This window comes from Tiliqua scincoides, chromosome 4, assembly GCF_035046505.1.
Source record: "Tiliqua scincoides isolate rTilSci1 chromosome 4, rTilSci1.hap2, whole genome shotgun sequence".
NCBI lineage: Eukaryota > Metazoa > Chordata > Lepidosauria > Squamata > Scincidae > Tiliqua > Tiliqua scincoides.
This window is the reverse complement of record NC_089824.1, coordinates 94,021,831-94,042,338: the sequence shown is the minus strand read 5'-3', so window position 1 is coordinate 94,042,338 and position 20,508 is coordinate 94,021,831. Positions and strand designations below refer to the sequence as shown.

Genomic DNA, 20,508 nt, shown 5'->3' with positions numbered 1-20,508 from the left:
ATTTTGCCAGCAAATGTTGCTTAAGTAAAATTCAAGGCAATTTAGGGAGGTCGCTCTGCAACTGATCACAAGAAACAGTTCATACCTTTCATTTATAACTTCCTCTAAAATAGGGGTGGGTAAACATTTTGGCAGGAGGGCCACATCAACTCTCTGACACTGTGTCAGGAACTGGGGGGAAAAAAAGAATTAATTTACATTTCAAACTTGAATAAATTTACATAATGAATACATTAGAGACAGAACTTGAATGAATGAATGAATTTTACTGAGCTTTTTTATAATGCACATGAGAACTATAACTCAGCCCACAGCTTGCATCTGGTGGTTGTGACTGGCAGGCATGGACCATCATGGGCTCCAATGAGCCATAGGCCAGAGGCTTATTGGGGACTGGGGGCCGGATTGGGGGGCCCCAAGGGACGCAAATAGCCCCTGGGCTGGGGTTTGCCCACCCCTGCTCTAAAGGAGCTCAAGGTGGCATATACAATTCTTCGCCCTTGTTAGACTTGAGATATAGTGACTGGCCGAAAGTGACTGATCTCACATCTCCATGGTCTTAATCCAATACTCTAAACACTATACAATACGTGCACTCTCATTGTCACATTGCTCCGTCGTGCACCATTGCACTTTTCCATTCCACTTGTCAAATCTCTTTGGGGAGATCGTAGTAGTACAATGAAGCCCTATGGATGGAGTACTTAAGTGGACATTTTGTAACCAGATTCAGCACTTTGCATTAGTACACAAATTACCTTGCTAGGATAATTATAAAAGTCAACTGAAAAAGATGATATATTTAGACCAGGGATTCTCAAGGTTTGTCCTTCATCATACCACTTCACATGGTTCATCTACTCAAAGTACCACTGGAAGTCACTAGCAATGACATCATTGCCAGTTACTTCTGGGTTGGGAGGCCAGATGCAATGCAACAAACACCAGTAAGAGGCTCGGGGTAGACGAGAGGCTTTTTTGAGCTCAGAAAAGCATGCTTCCCAGCTCTGCCCGCTGAGCCAAGCCTCCTACTACTGTGTCATGTTCCCGATATCGCTGTTGGGCAGCAGGGGTTCAGGTGTCCCACGAATACCCCTTCAAGTACCACTGGTGGTACACGTAGCACTAGCTGAGAAACACTGATTTAGACTGTGAGCCCCCTGGGGACACAGGACCATTTTTCAAAATTTCTTTTGCCATAAAAAGTACTTTGCAAATGTATTTGCTGTTGAAAAATGGTATACAAATAATATGTTTTCTTAAAATGCCAATTGAAATTTGGTTTTGTACACTTCTAGCAGTGGTATTTCTGGGCTTCTTCGTGGCCAGGGCACCACTTTATTTGCTGCCCCCCCATCCCTGACCCGGAAGTAATCAGGTTGATGTCATCATGTCACCACAATTGCTTCCAGAAACACACTGGGAGTACAAGCCTACTCTCAACGTGATCCCATGCCACTCCGGGCTGCCCCCTTTCTCTCCTCCAAGGAGAGACCATGAAATTGGTCTCCAAACCATGAAATTGGTCACTTCCATGTTGTCATCGCTGCATAGTTTGATTGTCTGCCTCAGAGTGCAGCCATATGCAAATTGACTTGGAATCAGGGCCAAGACCTCCAGATGCCTGAGGTGGTATGACAAGTGCTTCCTCTCCTTACCAAATGAAGGCCAGCCTCTGCTCCTCTCACTTTCCAGTGTTCTAGCTCAGTTCTATCCTCTCCTCTATTCTCTATCCTCAAGGAGAGAAAGGGGGCAGAACAGAGCAGTGGGTGCTGCTCTGGGGTGTGTCTTTTGTCTCCTCAGAGGAGACAAATGATGCAGTCCACAGCAACGCAAAATCACGCCTGGAGTGGCTGCCATTGCAGGTGCAATGCTGCTCTGGACAGCGTCTCTCATCTCCTCAGAGGAGATGAAAGACATGCCCCAGAGTGGCAGCTGCTGCTCTGTGCTGCGGACTTTCTCTCCTGTGGGCTTCTTTTGCTTAAAAAAGAAAAAAGATAAATGGCCGTCGGGGAGGGAGGCTGATGGTGCTGCCACCTGAGGGGTGGCACCCGGGGAATTTGCCCCTCTTGCACTCCCCTAGGTCTGCCACTGACTTCTAGGATTCTTATCTTAAGAACATAACGCTACGGTTTTCAAATTCTCAGGGAGTTTGAAGACCACAGTAAGTCTTTGCAGGTGAGGGGAGGGAGGCAATGACATGTTCCCCAGGATCGTGTCACTAAGGGGGGCTGCAGTGACTGGGATGCCCTCACCAGTCTCTGCAGCAGCCTTCCTGGGATGTGGGGAGCCCTGTGCAAGCGTCTGCAGGGCTCCCCAGCCTTCCAAAAGTGAAAGTGGAGCCATTGCACTCCACTTCCGGTTGCGGAGGTGGAGTACGATTGCTCCACTTTCACTTTTAGAAGTGAAAAGGCAGAGGCCAGGACTGTCAGGCTGGGGCATCGCGACGCCCCAGTTTGAATAGCTCTGACCTAAGAAATCATTTCAGTAGATTTCTACCACAAGCCATGTTTTATAGTCTCTTTCCATTCTGTTCGGAAATTTTTCTTGCAATATATTTACTGACCAGTTAATGTAGGGTTTAAATCCCGAACAATTCTCCAAATGACAGATGCTCGCTTTTTGGAAATAAAATGGAAAACAATACACCTGTATACAGATTCAGGGTTATAACAGACTGAAACCCCTCCTCCCTTAGAAATATTGGCTCCAATCCAGAAAACATTAGCTTCACTTAAGTAACTTTGAAATTAGTTGGACCAACTAGGTTCACTGATTAAATGGAGCTTGTGCAATTACTTTTAAAATTAGAAGTCAAACCAAAAGGATAAAAAACACAAATTCCCTCTCTTTATTTAGGGTTTATAAGGGTTTAGAGAGATTTTTTTTTAAAGTAATCCTAAGTAGTCATTCCTCAGATAACATTTTCAGCTTCTAGTGCAGGGAGAATTATAATATAGATAAGGTTGTCTTATTGTAACAAACAAGGTCTGGAACATTGGCCAATGACAACATTCAAATGCAAATAGCGGCATTTTGGTTTTGCAATTGTCCTTGTCTTTAAGCTCTGTGCAAACGCATTAATCATGTTATCACCTTTTTACTGTGGAAAACAAGAATCCTTCCATGCAAGCCAATCACCACCATTTGTGCAAGGCAAAAAATGATCCAGTTGCCTAAGCACAAAAATCTGATGGAAACATTTAGATTCTGTCTTCCTTTACTTGGGGGTCATCACACCTTTTCTTTTCTGTTTAAACAACTATCTACACAATTCTATCTTGCACTGGAACAGGCAGGCCAGAAGGCCTGAGCTGTATCCAGCACAAGACTGGGGCCAGAATTGGCTCAGCTGGAGGCCAAGGGAACCTCTTCCCCTTACCCCCGGGTAAGCCACCACAGCCCCAATGAGTCTCCTTGGATCTGTGCCACCTCAGGAGGTGGCACAAATTCAAGGAGAACGGAGTGACTTGGAGCTGCTCTGTGCTGTTCAGGGTCCCAGCCCTGACTCCCACGCCCCGCCTGCTCGCTTGCCCCCTGGTACGACCTCCGCTCACCCTCCCCCTGCCTCAGAACGCCTCCCTCCTGCCTCCTCCCCAAACCCCTGTGTTGGCAAAGCTCCGCTGATGCAGCCTTACTGGCACAAGCCGCCACGGAGGCTGGATGCAGGCTCCATGCTCCAGCACACCTCTGTGCGCTGGCGCGGCTTGCTCCCAAGGAGGCACAAAGGTTAGGATTGCACCCTATGATGTTTTAAGTGTATATACATTGGATACACCTTAGCACCTCCCAAACGTTGCTGAGATATGGGAATATTGGCGCAAGAGGATTTATAGGGGGGGATTTTCACTAGGTTGCAACTTTTGTAGTTGCAGCTGCAACTTTTCTCTGCTAACTTCTCCCCCAGCTTTTTCCATCCATATTTTTGTTGCTTGTTTTTGAAAATTTTTAAAAAGCAAATAATTACTTTATTGGGCATCAATCAAAAGTTTTAAAATTTTATCAATCTACAGGATTCACCAACTTAACATTGCAGCTGTAATATTAACCTGTGTCAACAGTGCAATTACCTATTTAATGGCTTGTTTGGAGCTTAGTCTTTGAACAGACATACCTTTGAATAGATGCAGGTTTGCCTGAGCTTTGCTTCCTTCCTGTCATGACACATGCATATTAACCAATCATAATCAGTCCAGGCTAGCTCCAGGTTTTAGGGTGCCATCAGTAGAGGTGTCTGAAAATGGTGTTATTTACCTTACTCAGAAATAAGCCTACTGCATTCAGAAAGACGTAGGGTGTAAACCTATCTTACTCACCAGAAACAAACACCTTTAGCCATCAGTAAACTACTCTCTATGCTGGATGGATCCTATCCTCCTTAAGATTTGTGGAAGGGCTTCCCTTGACGGATGCAATGGGAAAAGAGGAGGCAGCAATAAAGTGACACATTCCTCTCAGCCAAGAGAGTCACTCTGCTGCCACTATGCAAAGGGCATAGAGATTATCTCAGTTGCAGGCTGTTCTGAAGGCCTTGAGCCCTCAGCAGCTGCCCACAGTACTGACATTTAGTACCGGCCCTAAATTCAGTTCTCTGTAAATTCAGTTTCTGCTGAATGCTGTAACAACAAGCTTCTTCTGAACTCAGTCTAGGAGAGAAGATGGTATCCATGCTTCTACTGCATTACTTTGATTAACCCATTTCTGCTCAGCCCACAGGAGTACACATTTGATCTCTGTTGCATATATGGAAAGTTGGGCAGAAATGGCTTAAATGGGATTTATTGCTTCAGGTCATTTTGGGTTATTCTCTAAGTGCTGAAGTGGACCCACGTGATTAAGTGCATGCTTATGCCCTTGCATCCAGTCCAGGCCCATTCTTCTAATTGCATAGGAAACGGTTCATCTGAACTATCCCTTCCCCAAACACTCTGCTAGAGCTACTTTCTAGCAGCAGGGGATATACATTAAGAAAACTCACATGGCCTTGAGAGGAGGAGTTAGGATGTGTACAAGCACACATGACTTTAACCAGTTCACAGTTTCATTGAACTGGCCCCTTATGCATATCCATTACTTAATTTCTAAAATGACAGGCCTGGATGCTTGGCCTTTGACCAAGAATTCTTCTCCCTGATTTCCAACTGTATGAAGCATTCAGTGGAACCATGTGAATGTTTATTCAGACATAAGCCCCTGCTGTGCTCAGCAGGAGTCACTCTCATGACAGTGTATGAAGGACTGGAGCCATAGTGGTTCCAACTTACTAGTTCAGTGTTTCTCAGTGCTTGTCCTCTGCTGTACCACTTCACATGATCCACCTATTTGAAGTACTACTGGAAGTAACTGGTGATAGCATCATTGCCAGTTACTTCTGGGTTGGAAGGCCAGATGCAACACAAGAAACACCCTGAAGAGGCTCAGGGTGGGTGGGGCTTGGAGCATGGAAAAGCATGTTTCGGAGCTCTGCCCACTGAACTGAGCCTCCTACTGCTGTTTGTTGTGTTGTGTTCTTGATCTTGCTGCTGGGCAGCAAGTGTCCAGGGGTTCCTCAAGTACCATCAGACACCACTTCATGTACCACTGGTGGTACCTGCACCACTGGTTGAGAAACACTGCACTAGAGACTTGGGCATTCTATACATACTCATAGACACATTCTATTTTAAAGATTCTTGGCCTCAGACCAGGATCCTGGGCCATGTGTAGGCTTGGCACTATCCTGTCAGCTCAGACTGAGAAACATGTTTTTGAGTGCCTAAGAAACACCTGCTCATATAATAATAATAACACTTCCACTCCTTGGTTATGAAGCTTCTGAAAATATGCATGTACCTTAGAGACTCATAAAAAGAAGTCTCATTGTTTGGGCTTTACTCAACCAGAAGGTGTGATGATGGTCACAATTTTTGAAGATGTTTTTTAAAGGAAGGGTCTGGCAGCCCAATCCTATGCATGCCTACTTAGAAGTAAGTTCCATTAGAGTCAATGGGGATTACTTCCAGGAAAGCGTGGATAGGATTGGGATTGGCCGTATTCATGGCTAATAGCCGAAACAGCCAAGCATATCCTCCATGTGCAGAGGTAGTCTATCTTCAAATACAAGGAGCTGGGGAGGACCCAAAAAAGTGAGGGGGGGAAGATTTGCTGCCTTGTTGCCCAATTTGCCAGCTTCCTAGGAGGCATCAGGCAAGCTGCCCTTGGAAGTGCAGTACAGTACTGAGCTTGCGACCTGATCTAGGCTACAGTCCTATCCACACTTTCTTGGGAGTAAGCCCCATTAAGTATAAGGGGACTTCCTTCTGAGTAGACATGCATAGGCTTGGGCTCTAAGGCTATCCGCACTTTCCTGGGAGTAAGCCCCATTGACTAGAACGGGACTTACTTCTGAGTAGACATGCATCGTCTTGGGCTATAATCCTATCCACACTTTCCTGGGAGTAAGCCCCATTGACTAGAACGGGACTTGCTTCCGAGTAGGCCTGGGCTCCTAGTGGGGCTTGTTCGGGCGTTCTCCTCCCGCGCTGCTGCAGCCTGGTTCGGCCTGTACGGTGACGGCAATCGGCAGCCTGGCAGCTGGAGGCGGCTGCTGCTCTGCCCAGGCTCCGGCGTGAGGAGGAGCAGCAGCAGCAGCGCCCGAGCCTGCGTCTCCCTCTGCCCTCCTGCCGGGAAGAAGACGGGAGAAAAGAGCCTGTGTCAAGCAGCCCACGTGCTCCTCCAGCAGGGCCGAGCGGCCTCCTCTGCTCTGCCAGCAGCAGGCTGCAGCTTCCCTCGCCCTCTGCCCCCACAGCCCGGGGAAGGAGAGGCGGAGGGAGGGGAGGGAAGAGGCAGCCAGCCAGCCAGCCAGCCTGATCTGCAGGCTGGAGGTGCCTGGCTCGCCACCCCCCAGCACCCTCCAGCCCGCAGAGCTTGGGGCCCCTGCGCTCGGAGGATGGAAAAAGCGCCCACAGACATTGCTGGCGGTGGCGATGCTGTGGCTGCTGCCGGCGTCCCTCCTCCTTTTTTTTCCACCCCCAGCAGCAGCTCACGACTGTGTGGGAGGAGGGCAGGAGCAGCGGCGGCGACAGGGACGGACTTGATCCTGGGGGTGCCTTGCTAAAGGCAGCCGCACGGCGCACCAGACGCCAGCCGCGCGCAAAGACGAGCAGCAGCCGCCGCCGGGGGCTCTTGATGCAGCGCCTCTCCCAGCCCAGCCGGAAGGTCCGCAGCTTTTAAAGGGAGCCTGCCGGGCTGCTGCCGCCTCTCCTTCTCCCTCCTCCCCCCACCTGGCAGCCTCCCCTCTGCGGCAGATGCGCTTGGGGTCGCCGCACAGCTGGGACTATGGTGAAATTTCCGGCGCTCACTAACTACTGGCCCCTCATCCGCTTCTTGGTCCCTTTGGGCATCACCAACATCGCCATCGACTTCGGGGAGCAGGTAAGAGGAGCGGGCCGGGGCTGGCGGGCTGGGCTGGGCTGGGCTTCCACTCCTGCGCGGCTCGCTGGGGAGGGTGCGAGCGCTGCAAATAGCCTGCAAGGTGGCGACGGCGGGGCTATTTTTAAGCTGTCCTCGGTGCGGAGTGATGGCAGAGCGCACGGCGCACTCCTCTCGCCGGGCGGCACTGATGGGGAGAGGCCACAACAAAGCGCCCGCCGGGGTGTTTGCACAGCGGAGCAGCCGGCCGGCCGGCCTTTTCCACCACAGCAGCTCGCTTTGGGAGTCCAGAAACAACCCCCAGCAGGCCTCTTTTGTGGGGGGCTGGACTGCCCCCCGCCTGCCAAGCAGCCGTTGGTTGTCCTGAGGCGTTGGGGAGGGGGCTGCCCTCTTTCGGTTGTGTTCTTGCTCCTCCATCCATCCGCCCCTCTTGCCTGCTCGCCCCTCAGCCCTGACACTGAAGGCCAGGAAGAAAGCTGCTTACAGTGGGCTGGGGAATTATGTAACTGGGCGTTTCATTAACTAATGGGGACATATATTTGTATGTGTGTATGCCACAGAACACGTGTACTGGTTTGGCTGGGGGCTGGCTGTGTTGTCATGGCTGTGCTTCCAGGCCTAAGGAATTAAGGGGAGTTGTAAAAAAATGAGTGTTGAAAAAATATCTATCAATCTAAGCTAATGTAATCTATACACACACACACACACACACACACACACACACACACACACTCTGTGTGTGTATAGTTTTGTGGAGGAGAGAAATGCATTCAACCCACTCTCTCTCTCTCTCTCTGTATATATAGTTTTGTTTTTTTTGGAGGGGAGAAATGCATTCAGCCTTATGTGAGTTTACTCAGAAGTAAGCCTTGCAGAACCCAGTGAAGGCTTACTCTGAAGCAAGTGTGTCTGGGGTTGCAGCTTCTCTTGCTCTTTCTCTCCCTGGGATGCAGGGGAATCTTGCTGATTCTCCCCAGGGATGCAGTTGTCACTCTACTTGTGGCGGGGACAGTAGTACTGCATGCCTCCCATCTCCTTGGTTCTTTTCCTCACTCCTCCTCCTCCTCCTCCTCATTAATATTATTATTGTCTCCTCCATAGAAAAGCAGGTGCTAGGAAGGAATCTGTTCCTTGCTGCTCAAATGATATAAGAAACACATGCACACCACTGCCCTTGGATGACTGAGGATGCTGGATAATGGCATTGGGAAAGGGTGCCTTTGAGGGTGGGGAAGAAAGCTGTATAATCAGGCTGCTGAATACTTTTTCTAAGAAGGAGGTCTTGCCTGTTAGAACATGTATAGACTCTGCCTTCTACAGAGTAGACTTTAAAGTGTGTTGTTTGCGAAGGCAGCTCATCTGAGAGAAGGAAAACTCTGATCCCAAACCTCCACTGCCTTATGGAGGCATTAAGGAAGCAAAATGTGTGTTGGCCTGTGTTATGGGGAAAAACCCACATATTTTCATATGAAGAACTTTGCTTGAATCCTAACCTGAGTAAATAAATGAATCACACTGTGGTATTGATGAGGGGAAAAAGACATTTATTTCTTAAATACTTTAATCAATTGAATTAAGAGACTGGAGAACAGCAGTCATAATCAAAATGTTCTTTTGCATTTAAGGAATTCTGTCCAATTGACAGTTGCAGTTGCAGTCCCTTGTTGCAGTTACTTCAGCTACTTTCACTGTGAACAATAAATTTCTCCTTCATGTTTAGAAACCCTATAGCTTGAACAAGGAAATGGTAAATGGTTGTTGTAGTAACTAACACAACTATCACAAAAAGTCCAGCGCTGATCGGTTTAAGCCATCTTTATTGGATGAACAAGGAAATCGGGCAAAACTGTGCCGCGGAACCCCTGGGGGCTGAAGATAAGAATAGGCCCTCAGTTTGGCTGTACTTGTTGTAAGAGGTGACTAAACAGCCACTGGGTAGATGGGACTCAATAGCCTGGGAAGGCAGCTCATCTGAGAGAAGGAAAACTCTGATCCCAAACCTCCACTGCCTTGTGGTTACATCCAGTTATGGAAAAGGCTTCAGGAGTCAACCTCGAGGCAAAATCCGGAGCCATAGTCCCTGAGGCAGTTCATGGCTGAACACAGTCATGTTCTGGCAACTACTGCGACGCCGCTGGAGCCAGCCGTATTGACTTCTGCCTTTCCATTGGACCATTTCAGCGACATGGAGAGGGGGGATTTGCTGCATGGGTACCAGTCTATCCTCCATATCTACTTCACCCAGGCTTTGTGCACTGGAGAGGACACTCTGTTCCAGAACCACTATTCAGAGCGTGATACCATAGTTTTCTGAGCCGGAAGGATGCCAACACAGTTTGTTTTTAATCTCTCACATTAGCTGTGCCTATTTTTTTTTTTAGCTGCAAGGTACAATTCAGTAGGTGTAGTAGATGTATGAATATGTTTTGGTCACCCGCACTGCTCTGCAGTGACAAATTGTGTACACAGTGGCTGTGTCTGCTTGCTTGGCACCTGTACTGAGTACCAGCAGAAGTACTCTTAACTATGCCAATGAAATAATCTTGATAGTGGGGGTGGAATGGGAGAGTCGTTGTTGACTGTCTTGCATCTCTATGAGATGAACATAGGATAAAATCTTCCAGAGACTCTTCACATACTATGATTTTTAGGTGTACCTAAAAAAATGTACCCTAAGGGGTGGGTGTGTATATTTAAAGTATGGATGTGATAACTGGATGTTTGAGAACACATGTGTCAGAAAGCAGGAAGTCTGCAGTGCCTTAATGAGTGTATGCTCTAAGGCAAACTCCAGTTTGTTGCTGTGTAATGTGTAAAATGCCCTTCATTTCTGTGTTAAATCTGAGCTTTATGTTTGCCTTGGTTCCCTAACACTTACATTATTTAACATTTCATACCTTTGTGCTATGTGCCTCCCTCTAAATTGGACATGGCAACATCTGGGCAGTATAAGTACTCTTTGGGCTGCAGCAAATCCTGCACAGGTGATTTGCAAGCAGTTAGCCTGGTTCAGACATTAGCACAACTATGGTTTGTGCTAAGCATCATTAAGAGCCCACACCATGGTTTGAGTTTCCAGAGATACACAAGAAGAACTGTGGCTTAGAGCTGTCTGCTTTTATTTACCATCAGTTCCGGGCTTGGCTTTGTAGGTTCACTTTCATCCCTATGGTGAAGCAACCTCTTGAGAGAGACTCCTGTTTCCATGGTGCAGTAGTGCTCTTGAAGTGGAGCAGTGGTCTTGTTAGTGATCTGTGAATTCCCATATAACAGCATCTCACAGATGGCACAAACTCTGGTTTCGCATCTTCCTTTGTGGACCCAAACAAACCATGGTTCTTGGGCAGTCTTGTGGTCAGACATTATGTGGAAACTATAGCTTAGCAAGCTAAACAAACCACACTTTTGTGTTGCATCTGAATCCCACCGCTGTATTGCAAAGGTGATCAAACTGGTTTATGTAGCTTTTGAGTAGGTCCTGTCAAATTGCTGGTTAGTGAATGAAAATGCTGAATGGAAAATATAAGTGAAAGAAGCCCTTAGGATGCATATATGTTTGAGGCATGATGATGACTCTTTGTACTGGAAATGGGGCAGTCCTGTACAGTACTCAAGAACACACCCTTGTTCTCCATGTCAATTAATCCAGATGCCCTGCTGCTCCTGTGTTATGATCTGAATCACAAATGGCTTATCATCCTCACTCCCTATAAAATTAATGGAAAGTTGGAGGAAAAATCCATCCAGTTGTGAAAAAATATTATAAGGGTGGGGCAGGGTGGTATTGGAACTAATTTACATTAATTGATCATTAATGCTCTTAGAGGAGGAGCATGCTGTAGTACCAGTGGTGCCCTCTGTAGAAGAGATCATGAATGGGTGAGAGGGAAAAGAACAACAGCGGTGCTTAAGTAGTGCAGATTTTTTTGTGAATTTGTGCATACAAGACTTCCAATAGTCTTGCATGCAGGACTGTTAAATGTAATGCCTGTAGTTCTCATTTTTTTGTTGAATTGAATAACTCTGGAATTTTCCTGGAATAGAGTAAAATAAAATGGCTTATTGTCTAATACAGGGGTGTTCAAAGTTTTTGACAGGCGGGCCACATAATCTCTCTGACACTGTGTCGGGGGGGGGAAAAAAGAATTGATTTACATTTAAAATTTGAATAAGTTTACATAAATGAATATACTAAAGATGAACTTATATGAATGAATGAAGGCCTTGCAATAGCTCAAGGCCTATAAAAGGCACAAAGCAAAGCTGGCTGTTCCTTTGCTGCCGCTACTGCATCACAGATGTGAAACAGCAAGCAGTGGAGGGAGCTCTCATCCCACAGCTCATGTGAGAGGTCAAACAGTTGCCCTCATGTTGAGAACAGTTGCGTCAGACCAGTGTGGGCTCCAGCAAGTCTACGGAGAGCCAGAGGCTCATTGGAGACCGGCGGCTCCCTGAGGGCCGCACTGGAGTCCTCGAGGGCCACAAGTGGCCCCAGGGCTGGGGTTTGGGCATCCCTGGTCTAATACAACACATACGGGCTAAACTGGTTACTGTAGTTCATTTTTCTTCCCCAAGTCCCTTTAGGTAGGTAATGACCTAATTAAAAAATATTTCACTTCAAACGTTTATTCATATTAAGTTAACTAGGGACTATTGTAATGACCCCACAATCCAAGGCTTCTTTTCAGTGTGTTGCTCCCTAGAGCACAGTTGTCGCATATAGAATTCTGCTATTTGTATTTTGGGGGAATAGGGGAAATATTTTGCACCTGTATCTACTTCTCTCTTATTTTCTTTTCCATTCTGCTTAATGAAGAGGTCTGTGCAACTCTCATGCTCCTACTACAACAGATGTTGTTCCAGTAAAAATATCTCTATACTTAATTTAGTTTATTATTTGCCGCCAACAAAAAGTAGATGTCTATTCAAGTTTGAAAATGTCAGTTTAAAAAAAACAAACCTGTAAGCAATTTCTGGTAAATTTACAGAGGAATCTGACTAGGGAACTATATCCACTTTTATTTGCTGATTTGAAAACACAAGTGTCTTGTGGAGGCAAGAAGTACTGGTAGGTGTCACTGCTTCAAGGTATGGTCACCAACTCCGCCCTTCCCAGTTTTTAGATACCTCCTATGAATCGAAACTTGCTGACCAAGGTCTGTCTTGCAGACCAAGGCCCATTTAATGAAGCATGTTGGTCCCAGCTGTGTTGGCAAGATGCTTCTTAAAAGCTCGTGCTTATAGCGTTTTGTGGCTTGTCCTGGGTATCAGATATTTAGAGTTATACTGCTAGAATTGCACTGGAGCTGCACTTGGGCTAACAGTCATTGACAGATTTATCCACAGTGCATTTATCTAATCGTTTAATAAATGCACATGCACATGCATGCTCTCTCTGAACTAGTGATAATTTCCATATAACATTAAATTAGCTATATGTTCAATTGCATAAACAATTTTTTTTTTGTGGTTTTGGTGGGAATAGCATCCAAGAAGTATACCAGTGCTGTAGATCAATGCATCCAATGCTTTTAAATCTTATGGGATCAAGTGTTGAAACCATTTTTAGTATTGGTTATAAAGCTGTAGACCAGCAGTAATGCATTGGGAAGAGTACACTGCTGGAGGTAATGCAGTTTATCTCATAGAGTTATATATTCTTTGCTGTTTACATCTGCAAGGATAGACAATCACTGCTTCTGTTGGTGGCAGTCTTACTAAGGTTACACATGGAGTTACATACTTGGGAGTTCCTCTGGAAGTCTATACATGTCCACATATTTTTCATCATTTCAGTAAGGAAAATAAATGGTCGCTATAGTATAGTAGGATGCAAACAAAAAGAGCTGGCCACTTCCATGAGGTCCTATGGTAAGTTCTATGCCAATGCATCTGTGGAAAAGGAACAAAATCCCATGTGACTTTTCTCATTTATGCATCAAAAATGTGTCCATGTTCATTTTACCAACCTTCTCACTACTTTAGTAGGTACCTTTTACTATGTAGTGGACTGGCTTCTAAACTTTCAAAAAGTTGTACTGTCATGGATCAAGGATGTGAGATAATATAGAAAAAAGAACACTGTTGTGTATATGGGTCCAGCATTTGTTACATGTTCAGAAACCTGAGCTCTGATTAATCAGTTTCTTTTGTAATATCTGCTTGCTCTGAATAAATGACCCAGTTGGCTTCTAAGAAGGGAAAGTGATTAGAGATAGTACAGTATTCAAAACTGCAAAAGTCAATGGAAGAAAGAGACCCAGAGGCTAAAAGGTATATTGGCTTTGTCCTCTGCTCTTGTTGCTCACTAACCTTGGTTTTAAGTATTACTGATGAAGGTGATTGCACTCAGACAACAAAGTAAACTGTGGTTTTGTTGTGATGAGAATGCATATTGAAGCCCCTTTGCTTGTGTGCTTCTGCTCCTTGATGCCTAAGAGGAGAAGACTGAAAACGTCCTGTTGTGCCTTGATATGAGGAATCAATTTAATCCATAGTTAGTTCATCAACCAAATTTACAACTGAGGGTCAAACTGTGATTGGATACCCTGTTTTGTGAACTGTGGTTCAAAAATTCTACAATCTCTTACATTTTAGACGCAAGTAAAAAATGTTGAGCAGAAGCTTTCAGTCTCATTCCTTCATGTATAGAGGAGGGGACGCATGAAGGGCTGAGATTTATGTTGCTGGATTCTTGTTGCAACAAAGTATGGTTTGTTCTGATGTCTGCTTTTGGCCAGCAGTGTTGGAGGAGCTGTGGTGATGGAGGAGGGGAAAGCACAGTAGCCATTAGTTTACAGACCCCTCTTGTTCCCTGGATTTGGCTGGCTCCATCCAACTACACCACACTATGGTGGCATTCAGGAAGAGCCCTGCCCTGAGTCCCCCTTTGGTTCCCCTTGTCCCAATGGATCATTGGGTACTGCCTCCAGTACTGAAGGTTCAAGGGTTTGCATGGCCAGGTGGGTCTTCTGAACCCTTGACCAGTGGTCCTACCTGACTGACCTCAGCAGCCAGTGTTCACTACAGAAAGCTTTTGCATGCCCCAAGGATGAATTACTATCTTAAATGCAAAATATTTAGCATATGAAGCATTTAGCTTAATCTTAAAAATTAAAGTCATTAACTTGTATGTTTCTGTTTAAGACTACTATCCAAAGAATGTACAGTTGGAAGCAAGTCCTGTTAAACTAATGGGACTTTTGCATAAATATGGCTATGACTAGACTGCAAATGTCTTTTATCTTGATATAAAATTGATCATGTATGTGTGAGGTTCATTAATGCCATGCAGCTGACACATCACAGTATGAATGCCAAACAAAACACTGAAAATGTTTATAAGAAAAAAAGCCTTATTTGAGGCCTGTAAACCTTTTAGTGTGGAGAGAAACCTGAAAAGAATTTTTTTTTAAATCTCAGATTGGCTCTGTTCCATTTCAGTTGTGCCAATCTGGAATAGCGCTCAAAAGACATTCTGGAGTTCTTCCAATTGCAGCTAAAATATTTGTGTTTGGCTCATAACTGAACATTAAAAATGAGCTCTTCTCAAAAAATATCAACTGTTTTGGAGTAATGGTAAGCAGCTAGAAGTTTTGGGTAGGAAAAGTTGCTTAGTCAGTTTTCCTGTTAATTTAAGTAATCTAAAAAAGAAATAAAGAGGCAGGAATAGGAATTGAAGAAGGTGATAGAACCAAGGGGGTTTTTGGGAGAGGATCTGAGAAATGGTGCAGTGACCAGGAAGAGCAAAGAGTAGGGTTGAGGGAAGCTAGGAATTGCGGGCCCAACCACAGTTACAGGAATGTGTACATTCAGTGTGTCCTTCCATGTTGATATTTCTCTTTGCATATAGAGAGCTATGTACACCTCCAAGAAACTGGAGTGGAATGAGTGGACTCTAATGCTTTCTTTTGATGGCATTCATTTGCCATTTGATGACTGGTGACAGTGCGGCCCTAAGGCTCAGACCAAAAAAAATTTCTCTCAGCTCTGTTGTATGATGGGCAGTGGTGTAGCTACAGGATAAGTACTGCAGGTACCCCAATGCACTAAGCAGCCCCTCCCCTTACCATTGGAGCCATTCCATGTGGACTCTGTTTGGTTTGGTAAGTGCCTACACATTGCTGTTGCTGCCCAGGATGGTTCCAGTGGCAAGTGGGAGGGGCTACTTGTATGGCATGTTGCGGCACCTGCAGTACTTACCACACTGCCCCCTTGTAGCTATGCCACTGATGGTGGGTTTAAGAGATGGCTTGTAGCAGAACCCTCTTTATAAAACTTTGGGCAAAGATCCTTACAAGAATGAAAGCAAGATGGCTGTACTCAGGGATGGGAACTCGAGTCAGTGACTCGGACCTGAGTTGCAAAAATGCAAAAGTTGAGTCGCGCACATGGAAGGGGGCAAGAGCAGCTGTTTTTTCCCCCATAGGGACAAGTGGGTTTTGCAAGCAAAAGGAAGGGTGCAGGAGGCGGGGACAAGAGGGGAAGGGGTGAGCGCATTCTGTGCTGCTGCCAGACTTTGGGGTGGGTGGAGATGATGGGGGAGAGTTGAAGGAACCCCAAAGCATACACACTGCCTTGCAGCAAACCCGTTTCCCTCCGTGGAGCCACAGCAGGCTTTTTAGAGGAGGGGCAACTTGAGTCCTGTTGAGTCCCGAAAGGATAACTCGGTCACTCAGAAAGTGCCCTAGTTATGACTTGTTTTCAAGTCGAGTCACGAGGGGTGGTGACTCGGCGACTCGACTGGAGTCAAGCCCCACTGGATTTTCTCATTCCTGACTGTACTTCAGAACTGAATGTTTGGCTCATTACAGGTTTATTAAAAAGTTGTGTGGATCAATATTTGTAAGACACAAAGTACTTGATATGTTAATCTGCGTTTTGTATAATGTGTGGTACAGAATGGAATATTAATGGCATATGAAAGAACATAAAGTTACATTTTACAACATGGCATTAGGATTGACTTGGTAAAGTCACAACTTTTTTTACCTGTTCTTTGTCTATTTTCACAAATTTTTCTCATCTAGTAATTCCCAAATGTTGTGCCAGGGCACACGAACCTATGAGGATGGGTAATTTTTTCCTTGCACTCAAATTTTTTCAGGCATAACAGTGAAATTTGTGTTGCATTTTTAAGTTTTTATGCCTCTTCTATCTATGAAGCACTGTTTTACCATTTGGTAAAACAATGTACAGAACTGCCAGTAACAGTATTGATGATTGTTTGGTAATTAAGGAACTTGCAGAGCTTTATTGTGACTTTCTAAAACATTTCCCGTGACTTCCTTAAAGCTAGGAAAAGGTGTTTCTTTGTCACTTGGAAGAAAGTAGTGAACTTTGCAGTGTCTCATTGCAATTCTCTGAGGAGTTATGGGTTTCTTGTCATCTTATCCTGGGAAACACTGAAATGGGACATTTTTGTTAATGTGCAACTAGGTCACTAGATTATATTTCCTTTTGGTTTGCTTATACCTGCTCAACTGTAATGTTACATTCTGTTGCCATATCTTCTGATAATACAGGGGGGAATAGGCCAAGGATGGAAAAAAAAAAGTTTGCTGTGCCGTGTAAGCTAAACTGCTGTGAATACAAAGAGCTGGCCCAGTTCTTGTTAGGTTCATCTTTTCATTTGCTCTTCTGGGTTAATCACCTTCTTTCCTCTTCTGGAAACACCATTTTCGCTGGTGTGTCTTCAGCATCTCAGTATCTTGTGAGGTTGCTGCCCAGAGTGATTGCACTGGTCTAGTTTATGACTTTGATACATTGATGTTTTGCTATTGAAGGGTGAAAGCTGTGATGTCAGATACGTTTATGTTCAGCATGCATGTGAGCGGTTAGATGGCTTTTCTCCAACAAATTTATGGACAATAGCACTATCAACTCCTATTAGCCATGATGATGAAATAGAACCTTTATATTTCAAATGCAGTATACTTCAAAGTTAACAACAGAAGGCTATTACATTCATGCCCAGACAATAAGCTTTCCAGAACATAAGAACATAAGAACAGCCCCACTGGATCAGGCCATAGGCCCATCTAGTCCAGCTTTCTGTATCTCACAGCGGCCCACCAAATGCCCCAGGGAGCATACCAGATAACAAGAGACCTCATCCTGGTGCCCTCCCCTACATCTGGCATTCTGACTTAACCCATTCCTAAAATCAGGAGGTTGCGCATACACATCATGGCTTGTACCCCATAATGGATTTTTCCTCCAGAAACTTGTCCAATCTCCTTTTAAAGGCGTCTAGGCTAGACGCCAGCACCACATCCTGTGGCAAGGAGTTCCACAGACCGACCACACGCTGAGTAAAGAAATATTTTCTTTTGTCTGTCCTAACCCTCCCAACACTCAATTTTAGTGGATGTCCCCTGGTTCTGGTATTATGTGAGAGTGTAAAGGGCATCTCCCTATCCACTCTGTCCATTCCCTGCATAATTTTGTATATCTCAATCATGTCCCCCCTCAAGCGTCTCTTTTCTAGGCTGAAGAGGCCCAAACGCCGTAGCCTTTCCTCATAAGGAAGGTGCCCCAGCCCCGTAATCATCTTAGTCACTCTCTTTTGCACCTTTTCCATTTCCACTTTGTCTTTTTTGAGATGCGGCGACCAGAACTGGACACAATACTCCAGGTGTGGCCTTACCATCGATTTGTACAACGGCATTATAATACTAGCCGTTTTGTTCTCAATACCCTTCCTAATGATCCCAAGCATAGAATTGGCCTTCTTCACTGCCGCCGCACATTGGGTCAACACTTTCATTGACCTGTCCACCACCACCCCAAGATCTCTCTCCTGATCTGTCACAGACAGCTCAGAACCCATCAGCCTATATCTAAAGTTTTGATTTTTTGCCCCAATGTGCATGACTTTACACTTACTGACATTGAAGCGCATTTGCCATTTTGCTGCCCATTCTGCCAGTCTGGAGAGATCCTTCTGGAGCTCCTCACAATCACTTCTGGTCTTTACCTCTCGGAAAAGTTTGGTGTCGTCTGCAAACTTAGCCACTTCACTGCTCAACCCTGTCTCCAGGTCATTTATGAAGAGGTTGAAAAGCACCGGTCCCAGGACAGATCCTTGGGGCACACCGCTTTTCACCTCTCTCCATTGTGAAAATTGCCCATTGACACCCACTCTCTGCTTCCTGGCCTCCAACCAGTTCTCAGTCCACGAGAGGACCTGTCCTCTAATTCCCTGATTGTGGAGTTTTTTCAGTAGCCTTTGGTGAGGGACTGTGTCAAACGCCTTCTGAAAGTCCAGATATATAATGTCCACGGGTTCTCCCGCATCCACATGCCTGTTGACCTTTTCAAAGAATTCTATAAGGTTTGTGAGGCAAGACTTACCCTTACAGAAGCCATGCTGACTCTCCCTCAGCAAGGCCTGTTCGTCTATGTGTTTTGAGATCCTATCTTTGATGAGGCATTCCACCATCTTACCCGGTATGGATGTTAGGCTGACCGGCCTATAGTTTCCCGGGTCCCCCCTCTTTCCCTTTTTAAAAATAGGCGTGACATTTGCTATCCTCCAATCTTCTGGCACCGTGGCCGTTTTAAGGGACAAGTTGCATACCTTAGTCAAGAGATCTGCAACTTCATTCTTCAATTCCTTAATAACCCTTGGGTGGATGCCATCAGGGCCCGGTGACTTATTGATCTTTAATTTATCAATGAGGTCTGAAACATCTTCTCTTTTAACCTCTATCTGACTTAACTCCTCGGTCAGGAGGGGCCGTTCGGGCAGCGGTATCTGCCCGAGGTCTTCTGCCGTGAAGACAGATGCAAAGAACTCATTTAATTTCTCTGCCATCTCTAAGTCTCCTTTTATCTCCCCTTTCCCTCCCTCACCATCCAGAGGGCCAACCGCTTCTCTGGCGGGTTTCCTGCTTCTAACATATTTGAAGAAGCTTTTATTATTCCCCTTAATGTTGCTGGCCGTGCGTTCCTCATAGTCTCGCTTGGCCTCCAGTATCACCTTCTTACATTTCTTTTGCCACAGTTTATGTTCCTTTTTATTCTCCTCATTAGGGCAAGACTTCCATTTACGGAAGGAAGCTTCCTTGCCCTTCACAGCCTCTCTAACTTGGCTGGTTAGCCATGCAGGCACCCTCCTGGATTTAGTGGAACCCTTCTTTCTTTGCAGTATACAACTCTGCTGGGCCTCTATTACTGTTGTTTTAAGCAGCCTCCATGCACTCTGGAGAGATTGGACTCTTTTTACCCTCCCTTTCAACCTCCTTCTAACCAGCCTCCTCATTTGAGGGAAGTCCGCCCGTTGGAAGTCAAGGGTTTTTGTTAGAGATTTGCCTGGTATTCTTCCCCCAACGTGCACGTCAAAACGGATCGCAGCATGATCACTGTTCCCCAATGGCTCAGTAACGTTTACATCTCTAACCAGGTCCTGCGTACCGCACAAAATTAAATCCAGAGTCACCTGTCCTCTGGTGGGCTCCGTGACTAGCTGATCTAAGCCACAGTCATTTAGCACGTCAAGAAATCCGGTTTCCTTATCGTGACCAGAACACAAATTGACCCAGTCAATATGAGGATAATATGTAGTCCCCCATGATTACAACCCTGTCCCTCCTTGTCACCTCCCTGATCTGTCAGAAGCCTCTGACTGGACTAGATGGAACCTTAATCTGACCCAGCAGGACTTTTCTTGTATGTGTGTTTGTGCTATGTGTTCCAAAACACAGAAAAGTTTAAACAACATACTAACCCAGTGGTTCCCAAACTGCGCCACAGCAAACTCAGAGGGGTGCTGCAGGATGTCCTGGTGTCATCTTTTTAGGATGCTTGCCTGGTGGCCTCTCTTGAGCGCTTCCATCTTGTCCAGGCTGAGATCTCGCACGATTGTTGTGCACCATGCTGCCACAACAAGGCACTGTAGATGCCGTAACCACAGTAAATTTGGGAACTGTTGCACTAACTCATGATTGTACATCTTGCCCATGTATTATTTAACTTTTGAATGTGAAGATCTTTGATTTAGCATGTCTTTTAGTCTGGCAGTAGATGATTGTCATTAGTCCAACCAGCTTTAAATGGGGGTCTGATTCAGGTGCTAAGACATGATGCTGGACACAT

At 45.5% G+C, this 20,508-nt stretch overlaps 1 protein-coding gene across 2 annotated transcripts in view; it reads left to right on the top strand.

The window, feature by feature from the left end:
* Nucleotides 1-6,813: 6,813 nt before the first annotated feature.
* ANKH (ANKH inorganic pyrophosphate transport regulator) overlaps nt 6,814-20,508 on the top strand; it is a 119,822-nt gene continuing 106,127 nt past the window's right edge. For both annotated transcript variants that reach the window (XM_066625681.1, XM_066625680.1), the window contains exon 1: nt 6,814-7,413. In XM_066625681.1, the coding sequence (XP_066481778.1) occupies nt 7,318-7,413 (96 nt within the window). In that variant the 5' untranslated portion in view covers nt 6,814-7,317. The remainder of the gene's footprint in view (nt 7,414-20,508) is intronic.